General features: G+C 33.9%; 1 protein-coding gene across 4 annotated transcripts; it reads left to right on the top strand.

Moving 5' to 3' along the window:
- Positions 1 to 3,124: 3,124 nt before the first annotated feature.
- Positions 3,125 to 14,205, top strand: LOC138940342 (uncharacterized). 4 transcript variants are annotated; one of them, XM_070309163.1, is made up of 4 exons: positions 3,125 to 3,682; positions 3,787 to 4,044; positions 9,647 to 10,602; positions 11,711 to 14,205. In XM_070309163.1, exons 2-4 carry the CDS (start codon positions 3,986 to 3,988, stop codon positions 12,247 to 12,249), a joined length of 1,554 nt encoding a protein of 517 aa, XP_070165264.1. In that variant the 5' UTR covers positions 3,125 to 3,682; positions 3,787 to 3,985; the 3' UTR covers positions 12,250 to 14,205. The 4 variants fall into 4 exon arrangements, with proteins under 4 accessions (XP_070165264.1, XP_070165265.1, XP_070165267.1 ...); XM_070309164.1 differs by lacking the exons at positions 3,125 to 3,682; positions 3,787 to 4,044 and adding an exon at positions 6,264 to 6,442; XM_070309166.1 differs by lacking the exons at positions 3,125 to 3,682; positions 3,787 to 4,044 and adding an exon at positions 6,476 to 6,728.
- Positions 14,206 to 15,075: the final 870 nt, after the last annotated feature.

Genomic DNA, 15,075 nt, shown 5'->3' with positions numbered 1-15,075 from the left:
AAAGTTGCTAGAGAGAATTATATGTATTCCAAATAAAACATAATAAATTTTTATAATAATTTCTTACATCTTATACTATAATGTTTTTTTAATAATTTTAATAAAATACGACTATTGTTTGTATTATGGTCGAAAATTTAAATATTAGTGAGTTCAAGTTGTGTAATGACATATATATATATATATAATGGTGTATGTGCGATATAAATGCTTGCCGGATAGACGTAAATACATAGATGGTCATGTGCACCGAGAACTACTGTTGCTTCCGAATATACGAAGAGAATGGAGGAAGAGCTCTTGGTACAAGTGCACTAAATGAGAGTGCGTAAATGAGTGAGTAAAATGTTAATTAGGGTCTTGGCACGAGGAAATCCGCAAACGCGAAACAAGATGCGAATTCTCATTGTTTTAGATATTATATAATATCCTAGAGAGCAAAAAGTCATTTCCACGTCAACTTACGTCAAAATAACTACTTTTGCTATCTAGAATGATATAATAAAGACGAATAAAGAAAATATTTATAATTCTCTATTTACGAAAGTTTTTTCTCATTATCTCAGTAGAAAATATAAAATATGACAGTTGGAGCACAGACGAATCAAATATTTTTAAGCTTAATCAAAATTTAATTAAGAGTCACGTTATTTCGTTCTTTTGCATTTTAATAAAATTCCGGCCTCATTTAAATTTTGAAAAGAATTTAACTTTTCTACTTTCTAAGCTTACCTTATTTAAATGATCAAATTATAGATCCACTTGTTATAATTGCTTTCGTTGGCTCGTTTTAAGCTATTTTAAAATAAAGTAAGTACGTTTAAATCTTTTCTGGCGTGCAGAATATAACTTTAATATTCCATTGCAAATGTTTAGTCTTAATTTAGTGCTAAAATATAGATAGTATCGTATCTCGTTGAGTGCGTATGCACCGAAAACAGGGTCAAATGTTATCTTCTACGAGAATTGTTTACGAGGATTATTACTTTTTATTGAACATTTTTTTGTCTGATTTCTTATAAAACATACTCTGTATAATTAGGTTAAATAAATAGTTAACATATGCGAAAATAAAGACGCGCAATATCTGAACAAGTCAACTTTACAATAACAGATAAATATCGCGTTCAATGTGAATAAAAAGTTGCGTATTGCGCAATCGCTTAAATCATATATATATATACACAGGATATTTATAAATTTTTTATAGAAATTGTTGTCATATATATATGTGATTTACGCGTAGCAATTTAGAAATATAATTTAAAGAAATATCTTTTTTAAACGGATAAATCACTTTAAGCACAAATGAAACGTAAACGTCAAGTTTATTCGTTTTAGTTACATTCTCCACGTCTATAAAAAAATTGAGTGTATATATATATATATATATATATCAAAGCAGATCTAAAATGAGCCAAAGAAAGCAGCTTAAAATGAGCGGACCTATCTGTAGCGGTGTAATTGATTCAACAGCCCGAAATAATCGTCTAGGGAAAGTTCGCGACCCCGTCGCCGTCCTCTCGTACATTCGTATAGTTAGATATGTCTGAAGCCACATGATGCTGTTGCATAACAATCTGATGCACTCGCAAACAGCTGTTTGCGTACGAATGCACCGACCCGTCCGCGGTTGCGCGCACTGTTGCGACGATGATTAATCATCTGTGGTGCTCCCACACCGAGATTTCCTTCGGAAAGAGTGGAAACAGGTTTCTCTCTCACGCTTTCCTTTACAGGCCGATACTCAAGTCATATTTTTATATGTAGCAGTACAATCCTATAAAATATAATTAATGATACAAATCTTATTGTTGGTTGAAAGATGGATTTTTATCTTGATTATAATTTATTTTTGTTCTCTCTCTGAATGAGAGAATCTGATTCTAATTTGGAATTAATTTAAACTTATTATTTAAGTTTGATATTTATATATAATTTACATTTATATAATTCAATTAGAATCTCAGATTCAATTTAATAATTCGTATAATTAGGGCTAATTGTGTTTGTGATAAGATGTTTGTTAATGATAAGGTGGATGACAGAAAATGTGAAGTAACACACGTGAATAGTTTACGTTACGCGTTTGTGATTATAATTACAAATTACGTGATTATGATAAATATGTGATCATATACCTCTGCTTTTTTATCTATGATGTAAATATATATTTATAGAGCAGTGATGACGCGTTACAAAAACTATGACACGCTACAAATGAACGTGAATGAATACATGATCATGATTTTAAAGTTTAAAGTCTTATACAATAATGTTGTTTATTATCAAAATTTTCAACACGTTGCCGCTCCACAAAAATAAAATCTATAGTATTTATCGTATTAATTACAACTATTGAAAGAGATTACCTCGGAATAATAATAAAGGCAGTATTCATCCGAAAGATCGAACTCAGAGTCGAATGTAATTGTATTCGGTATTAAAAAAATGCAAGTTGATGAATTAATTCGCTCACAAAAAAAAAAAACCCGGACAATAAAATTTTCATCTAACAGTGAACGCATCATCGATGACGAATTACGACGTCGATTTTTTCATTGCGCTCGCTACTTGATGCCTTGATGCCGAAGAATGTCTTTTCGCGTGAAGTTAGGCGCATCTGGAATGTGGAATCTGAACTTTGGGCGAACGCGCGGTTTGAATCATAGATATGTAGTAAATCTAGACTAGCCACCTTAAGGCCGGGTCTACAATAACTGTAGTAAGGCATCTCTAAGCTTTAAAATATGACATAACTTTTAGCTGAAGACACTGATGTTAGATAGCTTCATGCAGACAGTTGACATTTAAACAAACGAACAATGATAATTTTCGGCCAAAAATGTTTCCTGCGTTGCCTGAAACTCTAATCTCTAACGATAAGCTTTAAGCGAGCTGGCCAGATCCGAGCTTTCAAAGCTAAAACTTTTGACCGATATAATTCTAGAAGCTTACTAGCACCTATTGTAGACCCGGTTTAATCCTAAACGGCGCGTGTGGCATAATTAGAATGATACTCACGAATGTATAAATAACTTACGTCTACGATCCCTCCTTTCTATTTTTACATAGGAGAGAATAGGCTACATTCTCGAAAGCTTTCTTTCTCTTCTCGAATTTGGATTATGCAGCTCTTGATCGAAATTACAAGTATAGGCATCGCAGTCTATACTTACTGCGTCTATGGTTCTCAAACTAACAATAAGTTGCATCAATTACCAACTGGTGTGTAGACAAATTCTCTATAGAAGCCTAAACAGCCACAAAGAAGAAGAAGAAAGAAGAAGTTGCCACCAATTCTGACGTAATCTCTGACGCATGCGCAGCAGATCTAAATATTTATGACACTAGGAAGCAGTCTGATATTTCGGCAATTTGTAAGTATCGAATAAGATACAATATATGGAACATAAAATCAAATAACAAAGAGTGGGTTCGATATAAAAATATAACAAAATAAAATTTAATAAAAATAAAATATAATTTCAAATATTTTAATCGGCAATCGTGCTGCGCACAAACATCGAGACAAAATACGCGCTACAATACCTCGTGGGACACGCGCGCTGAAGTTTGCGCGGGAAGACACTTCTAGAACACATCTCTTCTAGAACACATCTCTGGAGGCGATGTACGCCGAATCGAGGCTAGACGATGAACATCGCGCGATTAGCGAACGGTAATTTTAACGTTTTCTTCCTGCTGCCTTTGTGTCGAGTCGATTTTCAACTGCATCTCGGCCTGAATACGTAATCCATCTTATATTAAATTGCACCCTTTCAGGGAATATAATTTCACGTATCATTGCGAGAGTTGCCAGCCTCTAGGCGAGAGAAAAGGATGGAATTATGACTTCTTATCATAGCGCGCGCGACAAGTCGCTCTACGCAAATTCCTTATCTGGTGTATGGTACTTATTGCTATGGTACGCGCATGCGAGAAGAGGAACCGGGATGAGATTATCGTCTAACAAGGAAAACAAATGTCTTTAATCCTGCTCCATGCACTTTGCAAGAAAAAGATGCTTTTTTCTTCTGTCGGGTAAAGATCTCAATCAGGCGTATGTGCAATATAATTATATAGAATTTCAACACTGCAACATAAGATGGAACACGTGAAAGTTTTGAAAAATTTAGATAAAAGTTTGATTAAAATATTTTTATCGCGGTTCTGTTCTCAATGATAGTATTTTAGAGTAATTTTTTAAAAAGTAAAAAATATATTAAAAAGAATTAAGCTTCAGAAAAAAATATATGTCACTAAATCGTATTTTTCAATTGATTTAAAAAATTCTCTTTGATACATCTTTCTCTTGTCATTTAAATTATTCTATATAACACGTTGTACTCATCCTTAGATTATAAGGCATGGTTTCTATTTTAAATATTTCTGAATTTAGATATGGAAATATCCGAAGAGATATATTGTATATTATCTAGATAAAATCTCAATTTAAAAGAATTTCTGTGGATCGTGGGATCAGCCTTATCCAAAACACTTGTAACACTTTGATATCAGCAATCTGCGGATAATATACTATAGACATCTATACTATAAACTCTATTGGTTTGACCTCTGCATCGGTGATGGTAATTCACATTTGTCCCTGTTCTCGACGTTTATGCAGGCTAAACAATTTGCCGGATCCACCTGGGCCTGTCGATTCTAGGAGGGGAGTCAAAAAGACGAATCAAGCTAGAGCTCCGCGCCCCTAAGTAGGTCTTTAGCCGTTCAAAGACCGTTATCTGGCTCGCGACCTTCGGCAAACAATCCGTCTGCGGTCGTTTGTCCTCGTGCAACAACGGCACCGCCGTTGCCCGGATCTCGCGACACACTGCGCTCATCCAGCTTCCCATATACTATCAGTTGGAGCGATTCAGAAGACGATATCGGTTACGTCGATTCGGCGGATCATGACCGTACAAATCAGCTTGCACAATTTCCGGAAAGTTTACATAGTTCAATTGATGATTATCAGACTTGAAATTTATTTTTATTCCATTGATATTGCACACAGAATAATATATTATATATTAAAGTAAATATTACTTGTTTCAAGTATTTCAAATGTTCATATATCCGCAAATCTATCATCGGCATCATCATAAGCATCAAATTTATTCAAAATGTATTCTGAATCCTAGTTAAGTTTAATACTTCGATCAAGAATATTAAATTATCTAATTGAAAGAAAGACAATTAATTTAAATAAATTTTTCTGATCCAATAAATTTTCTTACATTAGATTTAATCACATTTGACTTTTCTTCAAATTTTATAATATTTTTTTATAATTTTCTTCAAAAGAAAATAATTACTTTTTTTGAGTACATGATAATGGGTTTTTCTAAAATTTGTGACAAGTCTATTTTAAGACTATTATTAAGAAAATATTCTTTGTTAAACATAACTGTTACTTAAAAGAAGAGAAGTAAATTGAGTAATCATTTTTCTTAGCAATAGAATTTTTATGTGTGTGCCCTCGCCTATTACATTATACTAATTTGCATCAGTAATAATTAAAAAGAATTTTGTGCATCAGAGATAATTAATCTCAATATTGTAGAAATACAAATGTCTAGTTTAATTCTATTAAATTTCTAGATAAAATAGATTAAAATCTAAAATAGATTAAAGGATTTAGTGCAAATAGTATAGTATAATAAATTTTAAAGTTGAGAAAATTCAATTTAGAAATCAATTTTTCTGAAGTATTTTCTCTAAACGTTAGCTGATTTTAGAAGATTAATAAATATTATTATTAAAATGTTAAATTAATGGTATTCAACTTTTATGAATAATATTTTTCATTTTCTTATCTTCTATTTATCTATTTACCTTTTTTCCCTAAGAAAAAGAGAGAAAAGAAGGAACTCTTATTAGAAAAAAGAAAAAAATGCGAATATAGCCTTCGCCTCCGCACATCATTTGCATACATATCTACAACTGCTCACTTTTCGCAATCCTCCTTTTCCGGAAATCCCGGCCAACCGGTCGTCCTTCGACAGATTTGATAGGACCGGCGTCGAATACTTTCGGCTAAATCGATGACTCGTCGCCGGTTCCTTCGTTCCAGTGCAATATATATAACAGGTCCTCTCGCCTATAACGAAACCGGCCGGGAAGTCGCCGGTTTCTTCGTTCAAGCGAATGTGACCAGGTAATTGACGAGGTAAACCGGCGATGGCCGAAGGTGTCAAGGTAGGGAATTCACTCCCGGAGCAGAGTGAATGCCTTTCCCAGTAGCTTCGTCCCGGCATTTCAGTGCTCCTGGTGCTGCATCGACCGATGGAACTCGTCGTCTCCTCGCGCGCGCGGTCGCGATCAAGAAACCTAAACGTAGAGAGATATCGGTAGATCGGCGGGATCAAGTTCAACGATCGACGAGCTGATCGATCGCGTGATCGATTAATAGCATCGTTGATCCGAGATCGCTAACGTGAGTAATACGTTCGACGATTTATTGGCCTCGGTCGAAGATCGAATATTAATTCAGAAACGTCAAAATAAATCGGATACTCGCTTGCATCTAATTTATTACGCATTTCTGACCTTCGATATTCGATGTAATAATCGAGATGCTGGATACCATCCTGCTCTATCCTAACTTAAAATGGCTCGTCAAAGTATAATCGAAGTTTAAAATCCGGTGTGCATACATTTTACGTGTAAAGTTCGTGAATTGGAATTTTATTAAAGAAATATTCGGACAGGATTAATACTTTGTAAGTGTAATTTCAAATATATTTGAATAATTTCAGATAGTATTTCGCGTTTGAACTAGTGGCATCAAAATAACAGCGACATTCAATACTTTTAAATACACTGCAAAAAATATGTGCCGATTAAATATCTTTCCTAGCATTAAATTTAATCCCGAAATTATGAAATTTTCTGTCATTTTCTAAGATTAAATTAAAGATCATAAACAAAAAAATTAATTTCAAAATTAATTTAGCAACATACAATGCAATAAAAAAGTGTAATGTGATCACAATAGCATTATGCGACTAATGTAACGATGTAACGCGCGCTGAACGATATATTGAATGTACAATATTATATGTGAAAATCCTCTTAAGATGAAAAGATTCTTTTCAGATCTTTAAACGATATTAATCTTTTATAGTCGGAATAGTTCTCTCTTTGGAAAACTATGCTTTACAATCGTAATTGCTCTTAAGCTATAATTGAAAATTTATTCAGCTCATTACTTTTCTCTCTGCTAATAATATTCTTCTCCTTGAATTCGAAGAGATGTGAATAAATTAAGATAATCGGGTAAGAAATGATGATGTGAAGCTAAACAGACTTAAAATTTAAAAATTCGATAGTATTTTTAGTATATCATATAATATATATATATATATATATATAATATAACATACTAAAAATATCTAAAGATATATATATATATATATATATAATAAATAAATATATATATATAAACACATATAAATAAATATATATATAAACGTGAACGAAATATTAAAAATTTTTCTGTAACTATTACTGTGACTTATTATTAAGCAAAATTATTAGTCCTTATAATATCGAAATAAATTAAAAAGTAGAACGAATAATAAACATGCAATCGTGATTTACAGATGCGACCAAATTTGAGGTCAGTCGTAATAATTCAAATGGCTGCGCTATTGAATATTGGTCGAAGACTGAATTGCCAATGGAATTAACGGTTTTAGAAAGCCGTGAAAAATATAAGACATAGAACAGGAATCGTGCGTAAAATCAAAAAACAATTTGCATCAGAAATTAATTTCCAAATGAATACTTTGCGCGAATAAAAAATTATTTTCCTCTCACATTATTTGTGTATCAAATATAAAATTGAGATATCAACGCGTGGCAATATCAATAAATATGTTTAAGAGATATAATTCTTAAATTATTGCAATACAAATCAAAGAAAGCCTAATGCATTTGACATTTGAAAAATCAGTTTTTTTTTCTCTTAAATTACGACTTTTACGATCTTTTTTTTTTTTTTTTTTTATATATATTTCCGTGATTGAAGTAATTATCAAACGAGTCTAGAAATAATAACTAAAACTGAATGAGTTGACACAGAAAATTTCACACGTATAATAGGTTGACTCATTTAATGAATAACTGTGGACATGTCGGGTGAGCCAACTTTTAATTGTCACGCTTCGCCTACATACGTAATTAAAAACACTGCATATAAATTGGAATTTCTATTGTCCAAATTTAACTATCTTGTCTCGTTATTGAACTTTATTACAGCCGATATACGAATTCGCAATTAATTCTTAATATAAGAATTATATCATCATTAAATTGTCATAGTATTAATCAATTGAGAGATAAAAGAAAAATTTAATTGGGTATAATCCGTCGACAAGATATGTAGAAAAGTAACTTGGCTACGCGCGGATTAATTGTTCGTGAGATTTAGAGAAATCGAACGAAGAGAAAATTGTCGAATTAGAAAAGAAATCTTTAGCTTAGTTTATTATTTATTAAATACAAAAAACATTCATCGCGTGAAGTGCAGCATCACGCTCTCCAGCGTGACGCAGTTATCACACGCACTTTCCAGCAAATTGTCTAGTAACTTTGAATCTAAATATTCTCTCTCTCTCTCTCTCTCTTTTTCTCTCTTTCTTCTTGAGGTGTTGGCCAGCACGCACGTGGTTAGCACGCTCTCGTCACTCTCTCCCGGAATGAGGCTTTTCCCTTCCATTTCGGGGTCACGCTTTGACATACAAGTACTTTCAATGGGATGAGCCTTTTTGTCTTCCTGACCCAATAATTCGATCATTCTAAGAAATATAGCCTGATAAGTACAAAACCACTTTTGATAAGATTGCCTCTTTATAAATTCTTTATTATATATATTGTATATCTGTCAATATTTTAATTTTCTTATTAATATCTGAGTAATAGATCTTTAAGATTATGTTGATGAAAGTTCTCATAGAGAAATTTGACAAAATTTCCAGCTGAAAATATGATAATGTATAAATGAAATCAATTAAATATTTGCAAATTATAATTGCACATATTAATCTTACCTTGATCGACGAAAGTATTACGCTGTCACCGCGATTGCGAACGTGTAATAAATTTTAATGAGCATTGCCGCTACATTTATATTTCGCTTCTATTTCTTCGATTATGAGGTCGCAGATGTCGAATCAAATCATTGAATAAGATACTGCAAAAAATAGCGAAGAATTTTGACGAAACAGCCGAAGGCATTTTCTCATGCCATCGTTCCGCTTACATTCGTTCCATTGTAATAAATGAGAGCAAAGATAAGTTCACGTAAGAGAGCACGAACATCTAGACAATCGCGATTACGTGTGCGGAGCACACTGCATCCTGTGAACATCTTTCTCTCCGTTACAACATGCTAAAAATCCCACGCATTCGTTCCGCTGGAATAGCGGGAGTCCGACTATGGGCTTTTACCGAGACTGTAGTCATTAAAATTTGCTACGAGAAATTACATCCATCACAGAACGAAAACTTGTTGAGATAGAACACAATTAGAGATAATTCTTCTTTCCGTAATGAATAAAGATTTATTGTTTTATACAAATTTATTATTTTATGTATATATATTTTTATCACTTTAAAAATTATTTTTCTTATTCAGAATCATGATCGGACTCGCGATTCTCATCCTTGCGATTAATCTGGTGAATGGCCAGCTCAACTACGAGGGAAACCCGTTCACAGAATACACCGAGTACATTGCCGAAGAGAGCAATCTTTCCGAAAAGTCTGCCAGGAAGAATGACGCCTCATTCGATCTCTCGGATACCGGAATACCATTGCCTTCCCAGAAACTGTATCCGATCGTGGAGTCTGAAATCGACAAGCGTCTCCAGCAAGTTACGGAACCCGACAATCTTCTCACGGATAAATCGCAGAAGCAAACTTCATTTTCGGTCCAGGGTTTCCGATCGAACAGCACGGATACGCATTCCGCTCGGCAGTTACAGATTTCTTCCGACCAGAATTCAGCAGAGATCGCGCTGAACACGTTCCTGAATTCCAAAACACCCGAAGAGTCCCGTTTGTCTCTTGATTACTATCTCCGCAGCCAGCACTCCCCGAACGCTCAATCTCGATCCTCGAACGCAATCATCAGTCAGAATAAAAATGCGATCGAACCAACGTTCGATGTTCAACGATCATTGAACTCCCAAATCGAACAACAACAATCATCGATGATTCCTCAGGTGAACCAGCAGCTGACGTCGCAAGTGAACCAGGATCAACTGGCGCCGCAGGGACAATTGGCATCGCAGGGCCAGTTGGTGCCGCAAAACCAGCTTATGTCGCAGGGCCAGCTGTTACCGCCTACAGGACAAGTTTACGATTACGTGGGACAACCGCCTCCAATTCAGCCTGTAATCAGGACACCTGCGGGAATCATTTTGGGACAGGGAATGATGCAGCCCATACCGTTTATGCCCGGCTTTCACACCAGGAACGATATGATAACGCCAGCGATGTGGCGAGAGAGAATGAGGAGGATTCGCGGACAGCCGTTCCCCTTTGCGCAACCTAGGCTGGCACCAGGATTGTACAAAGGAGCGATCGCAGGTAAAGATCTGAAAAAGAAAATATATAATAGTGCTTTTAAGCGAAGATAGCCTTGAATGCGAGACAGAATAACAATTTCTTGCGAGTTGATTCAAGATAAAAAAAAACTTCATCTTCTTGACAAGAGTTTAAACTCGTGGTTTTGTCTGAAAAATAACAAACACAGTTCTTCACTCGCATAAAAATATCGCTGTTCAAAGTTGTTTTGTGTTTAAAATTATTTGCCTCTAATAATAATCGATATTTTATTAACAATAAGAAAAAACATTTAACTGAGATCATCAATTATATGTCATCAATAATATTATCCAAATAATTCATCAAAATTCTGCGAATGAAAAGATCATGTCTTGAAATTATTTTATATCTTGTATCTTAAAACAGAAAAGTTTACACTTAATAAATTATTATTTATATAATTTAGGATTTTGAATTACTTTAACTATAAAATATTTTTTTATATTTAATTATAAATATAAAAAAATCATTTTAAAATTCTTCGAGAAATATTTAGTTACTTTGGTTTGCATAATAGACAATAGTGTTTTAATGAGCAGTGTTGAAATTCGTAAACATTGATCTGATGGAAATAATATGACTTTTATAGCTACGATGCTATGCGAATGTATATTACCATGAGACATCTCGACATATTTTTAGCAATTTTATGCGAAAATCATGAATAAACACTTTCCATCAGCAACATCCTTCTTAACTCGATCTACGTTCGCATAAATTTATGAATTGTATACGATCGAATCTAATACTATATGACTATCATCACTATATGACTCTCATTCTCTCTTATAGCATAATCATTTACGAGCTATTGCACGTATCATATATTTCAGCATCTAAAAAAAAAGACAAATTCTTAAGAACAACAGAAACTCATACAATAATAATTTTACGATAACAAATTGACAACTCTTCCTTTCAAAGATCACTTATGACGCATATTCTCCTTGTACTCGACAGTCGAATATCATTAACGTACATTTGCATTGCAAAAACAGGCGCACGTACAGAATACATTTAAGAATACATCGCGATAAATTGTATAAATCTTTTTCTATTAATGGAATAATGGAATCCATCATTTTCTCAGTTCCCTTCAAGCCCAAGGCCCCGATCGAGGTGATTTATACGAAGCCACCAGGTTTCCATCGAGGACCGCCCCTCATCGGTAATCCACCGATTCCTTACGAGGATGCGAGCGCTTGGTTCCCCGACGCCGATCATCCGCCATCTCACAAGGACGTCTATTATTCGCAGCTATATGCGCAATCCTACGATCCTCATTATTACAATTACATCGCCGCGACCGGAAAGATACGGCCGTATCTCTACGGGAAGTTAGGTAAGCGTGAAGAGGAGAAGGACGATGGCATTTGGTCGGAATTGTATCGTGGCTTTACGAAGCACGGCCTGAAGAACATCATGACGCCGACCTTCTTGTTGAGCATGACGCTACCAGTCGTGACTCTGATGCTCTCCGCCCTCGTGCAAAAGCGATCTCTCGCGCGATCGGACGGGGCGAGGGAGCTGGACCAGGATGCTCTACAGGAATATCTCGAGAGATTGCAGAGGGCGATGGAATGTTACGCCGGCAGGACCTCACAAGACGCGAAACTAGATGGCTGCTAGAATTAAGAAAGCATTCTAATGCTGGATGAGCCGTTGGACGGAATGATAATGCGCGACTTAAACGGGATAAAATAATCCGATCCTAATGTCAATGTTGATAAGAGTTGCATTAATTATTCAGGTAACAAAAACGCACATGCGAGTAATAATCTGAAAAATTATTTTAATATTCAGACAGAATATAGTGCGTTATATCGATTGTAATATTCTCTGGTTACTCTTTTATTACGTATAAGAATACTTATTATCGACGTTGATACTAGGACCAGACGATTTTTCCGTACAACACTTACTGTGCTTCTATTTCATTCGACGGCTCAAATGATGTGACCATTTGATTCTGGGATTTATTTATGAAAATCACGTCTGTTAAAATAAAAATCGAATAGCCACATTTTGCAATAAATATATGGTGAGAATATGGATTATTGGTGCTTAAATCGCAATAAAAAACATTAATATCGCGCGTGCTTTGTAGAGGTAAATGTGTAAAATGCTTTTAAGCGGCCATGCTGACTAACAGGTGTGATAGTTGCAACCTATCATTTTCTGATATGTCACAGATATGTCCTAGATATTTTATTAAGAAACAATTCATGAGAGATCGCCGTTTAATTCTTAATATCATGATTCTTTAGAAATTGCGTTGAAATATAATTTGTCGAAAACATCTTGAAACGGCAAGAATTTGTAAATGACATCGCGAGAAATAAGGAATTAATAAGTAAATTATGGCGTACAAATCACATGACACGTAAAATGTAAAAATGCAATTTAAAAATCAATAATTTTATAAGCGAAGAGAAAGGTATTCCTATAAACAAATTTAATTTCTATCCAATGGAACGATCTCGTTTCCCATAATTCGCGCGAAAAATAGATTGTTGTTTTCCGCATAAATTATACTCCAACTCCAACGATACGAGAAAGGCCTAATGATACATACGCGAATCCGCAATGTATTATTAGTATTACGCAAGACCGGCGTCTCTGGTCTCTCTTCTGTCTGTCGCAAGTCATTACTAATGAAAGAAAAAAAAAAAAAAAACTGCTATAAATAATTCTTCAATCCCTTGCGCAGCTTAAATTTAGAAGAATTTAAATAACGTAAGGCAAATCTCACAGAGATTTGCATTAAATATATCGTGTATATACATATAACTTAATATATAAAAATACATAACATATATTGACGTTTAACTAAAGCCGGTACATTGATACCTGATGTATATTGCTTACTGTTCCTAGCACAACGAATATTCCCACATTCTTCGTCAATCCCGAAAAAAAAATCAAGCGTGGAAGTCTGTCTCTTTTCATTTTGAATACGATAGAGTGAAATCGCCGTGTGAGAAAACTTTCACGCATCTCAGTCACCTGTTCGCACGATAGATACAGATGAAGGGGAAAAATTATTACTCTCTAATATAATATTAACTTTCTTAGCCTTTATTTCATAAAAATCATTCATTGATCTAAATTATTTATAGAAAATAAAAGAGCATATTAGAGAAGAATAATTTATTCTCCTTCTAATATGCAATTAAATGCAAAGCGAGACTGGCTTCGAATTCTAATCTTAAACGTTGCAACCCACGTCTTCTGTTACGCACAGGCCCCGTCGCCTAATTTACGGCTTCATTAATATATGTTCAGGCTAACGTAATTGACCTTGTCGTTAAATTGCTAGTCCGGTGGTTAGTTTGCTGGAATTGTCGGGCATTAGAGTTGTTGAAAATGTATTATATGGACAACGCATAAAATTATATTATGTTAAAATATCGTATACAATGGGTTGCATTAAGAAAAAGTTCGTCAAAAGTAATAACGTATGCAAAAAGTTTACAATAAAAATGCAGTTTTTATCTAATTGTAATATTTCTGTGCACGTAGATGGCAAAATAATGTCCTTTTGGTTTGCAAATCATAGATAAGTCTCTTGTCAATTATATAATAGTGTAGCTATATCAAATACATATTTTATTATTATTTTTATTATATTAAATGATACAAAACAAATAAAATGTTGATAATAAAATAATAATTATTATTATTAAATATTATATATATATATATATATATATATATATATATTAAAAATTTTATTCTTACTATAATAAAATATAATAAAAATAAAAAAAGTTTTTATAAGAAATATTCCGGCAGCTTAAAGAATAAATTATTTAAATATTATTTGAAGAGTCGCCCTCACGCAGTTTAGAAAGTAATATTATTAATTAGATCAACACATTTTCAGGACAGCCGGTTTTGCCGGTTGTGCCAGATCTGTTCAACATTATTACGATAGTTTCGCAGTGCAATGACCCGATCTGGAATATTAAAAAATCTGCCCGAGTGCATAAATCGTTTAATAAAATGTAGGTCACGGTATCTGTTTGTAAATAGTTAAATCAACAAAGTTGCTAAATGGTAGTAGTAAGGTGCCAAGTGTAGTATTTATTTGTCCTTTTTGAATATTTTTGTCAAGAAATCTGATAGCTCACCAACGTTTATTAATTAATGAGTCTTCCTTGGTAAGTGATTTAGTCGGATTTTTGTCGGTCATTATTATATTTCAGAGAAACACGTAGTTTCGTACAGAAAAATTTCTTGGAAATGATTTCGGATGTTAATAGGTTGAATCAACCGTCGCGACTTTCGATCGAATTTTGTACATCGACGACTGATATTAAGTCGGAGAATGAGCTTATTTACGTCGTACAGGCATGTTCCCAGATTGATCTCAATCGAATTATTTAATCGAACGTTTGACGGCTCAGCTCAAGGGTCATGAGACTCAGCTGCTTGTGTTCTCTTGCAGTATAA

The sequence above is a fragment of the Polyergus mexicanus genome, unplaced genomic scaffold (assembly GCF_030449975.1).
Source record: "Polyergus mexicanus isolate NDT 795.1 unplaced genomic scaffold, iyPolMexi1.0 SCAF_16, whole genome shotgun sequence".
NCBI lineage: Eukaryota > Metazoa > Arthropoda > Insecta > Hymenoptera > Formicidae > Polyergus > Polyergus mexicanus.
Note: the sequence above shows the minus strand (reverse complement) of the source record. Positions and strands in the feature narration are given on the sequence as shown.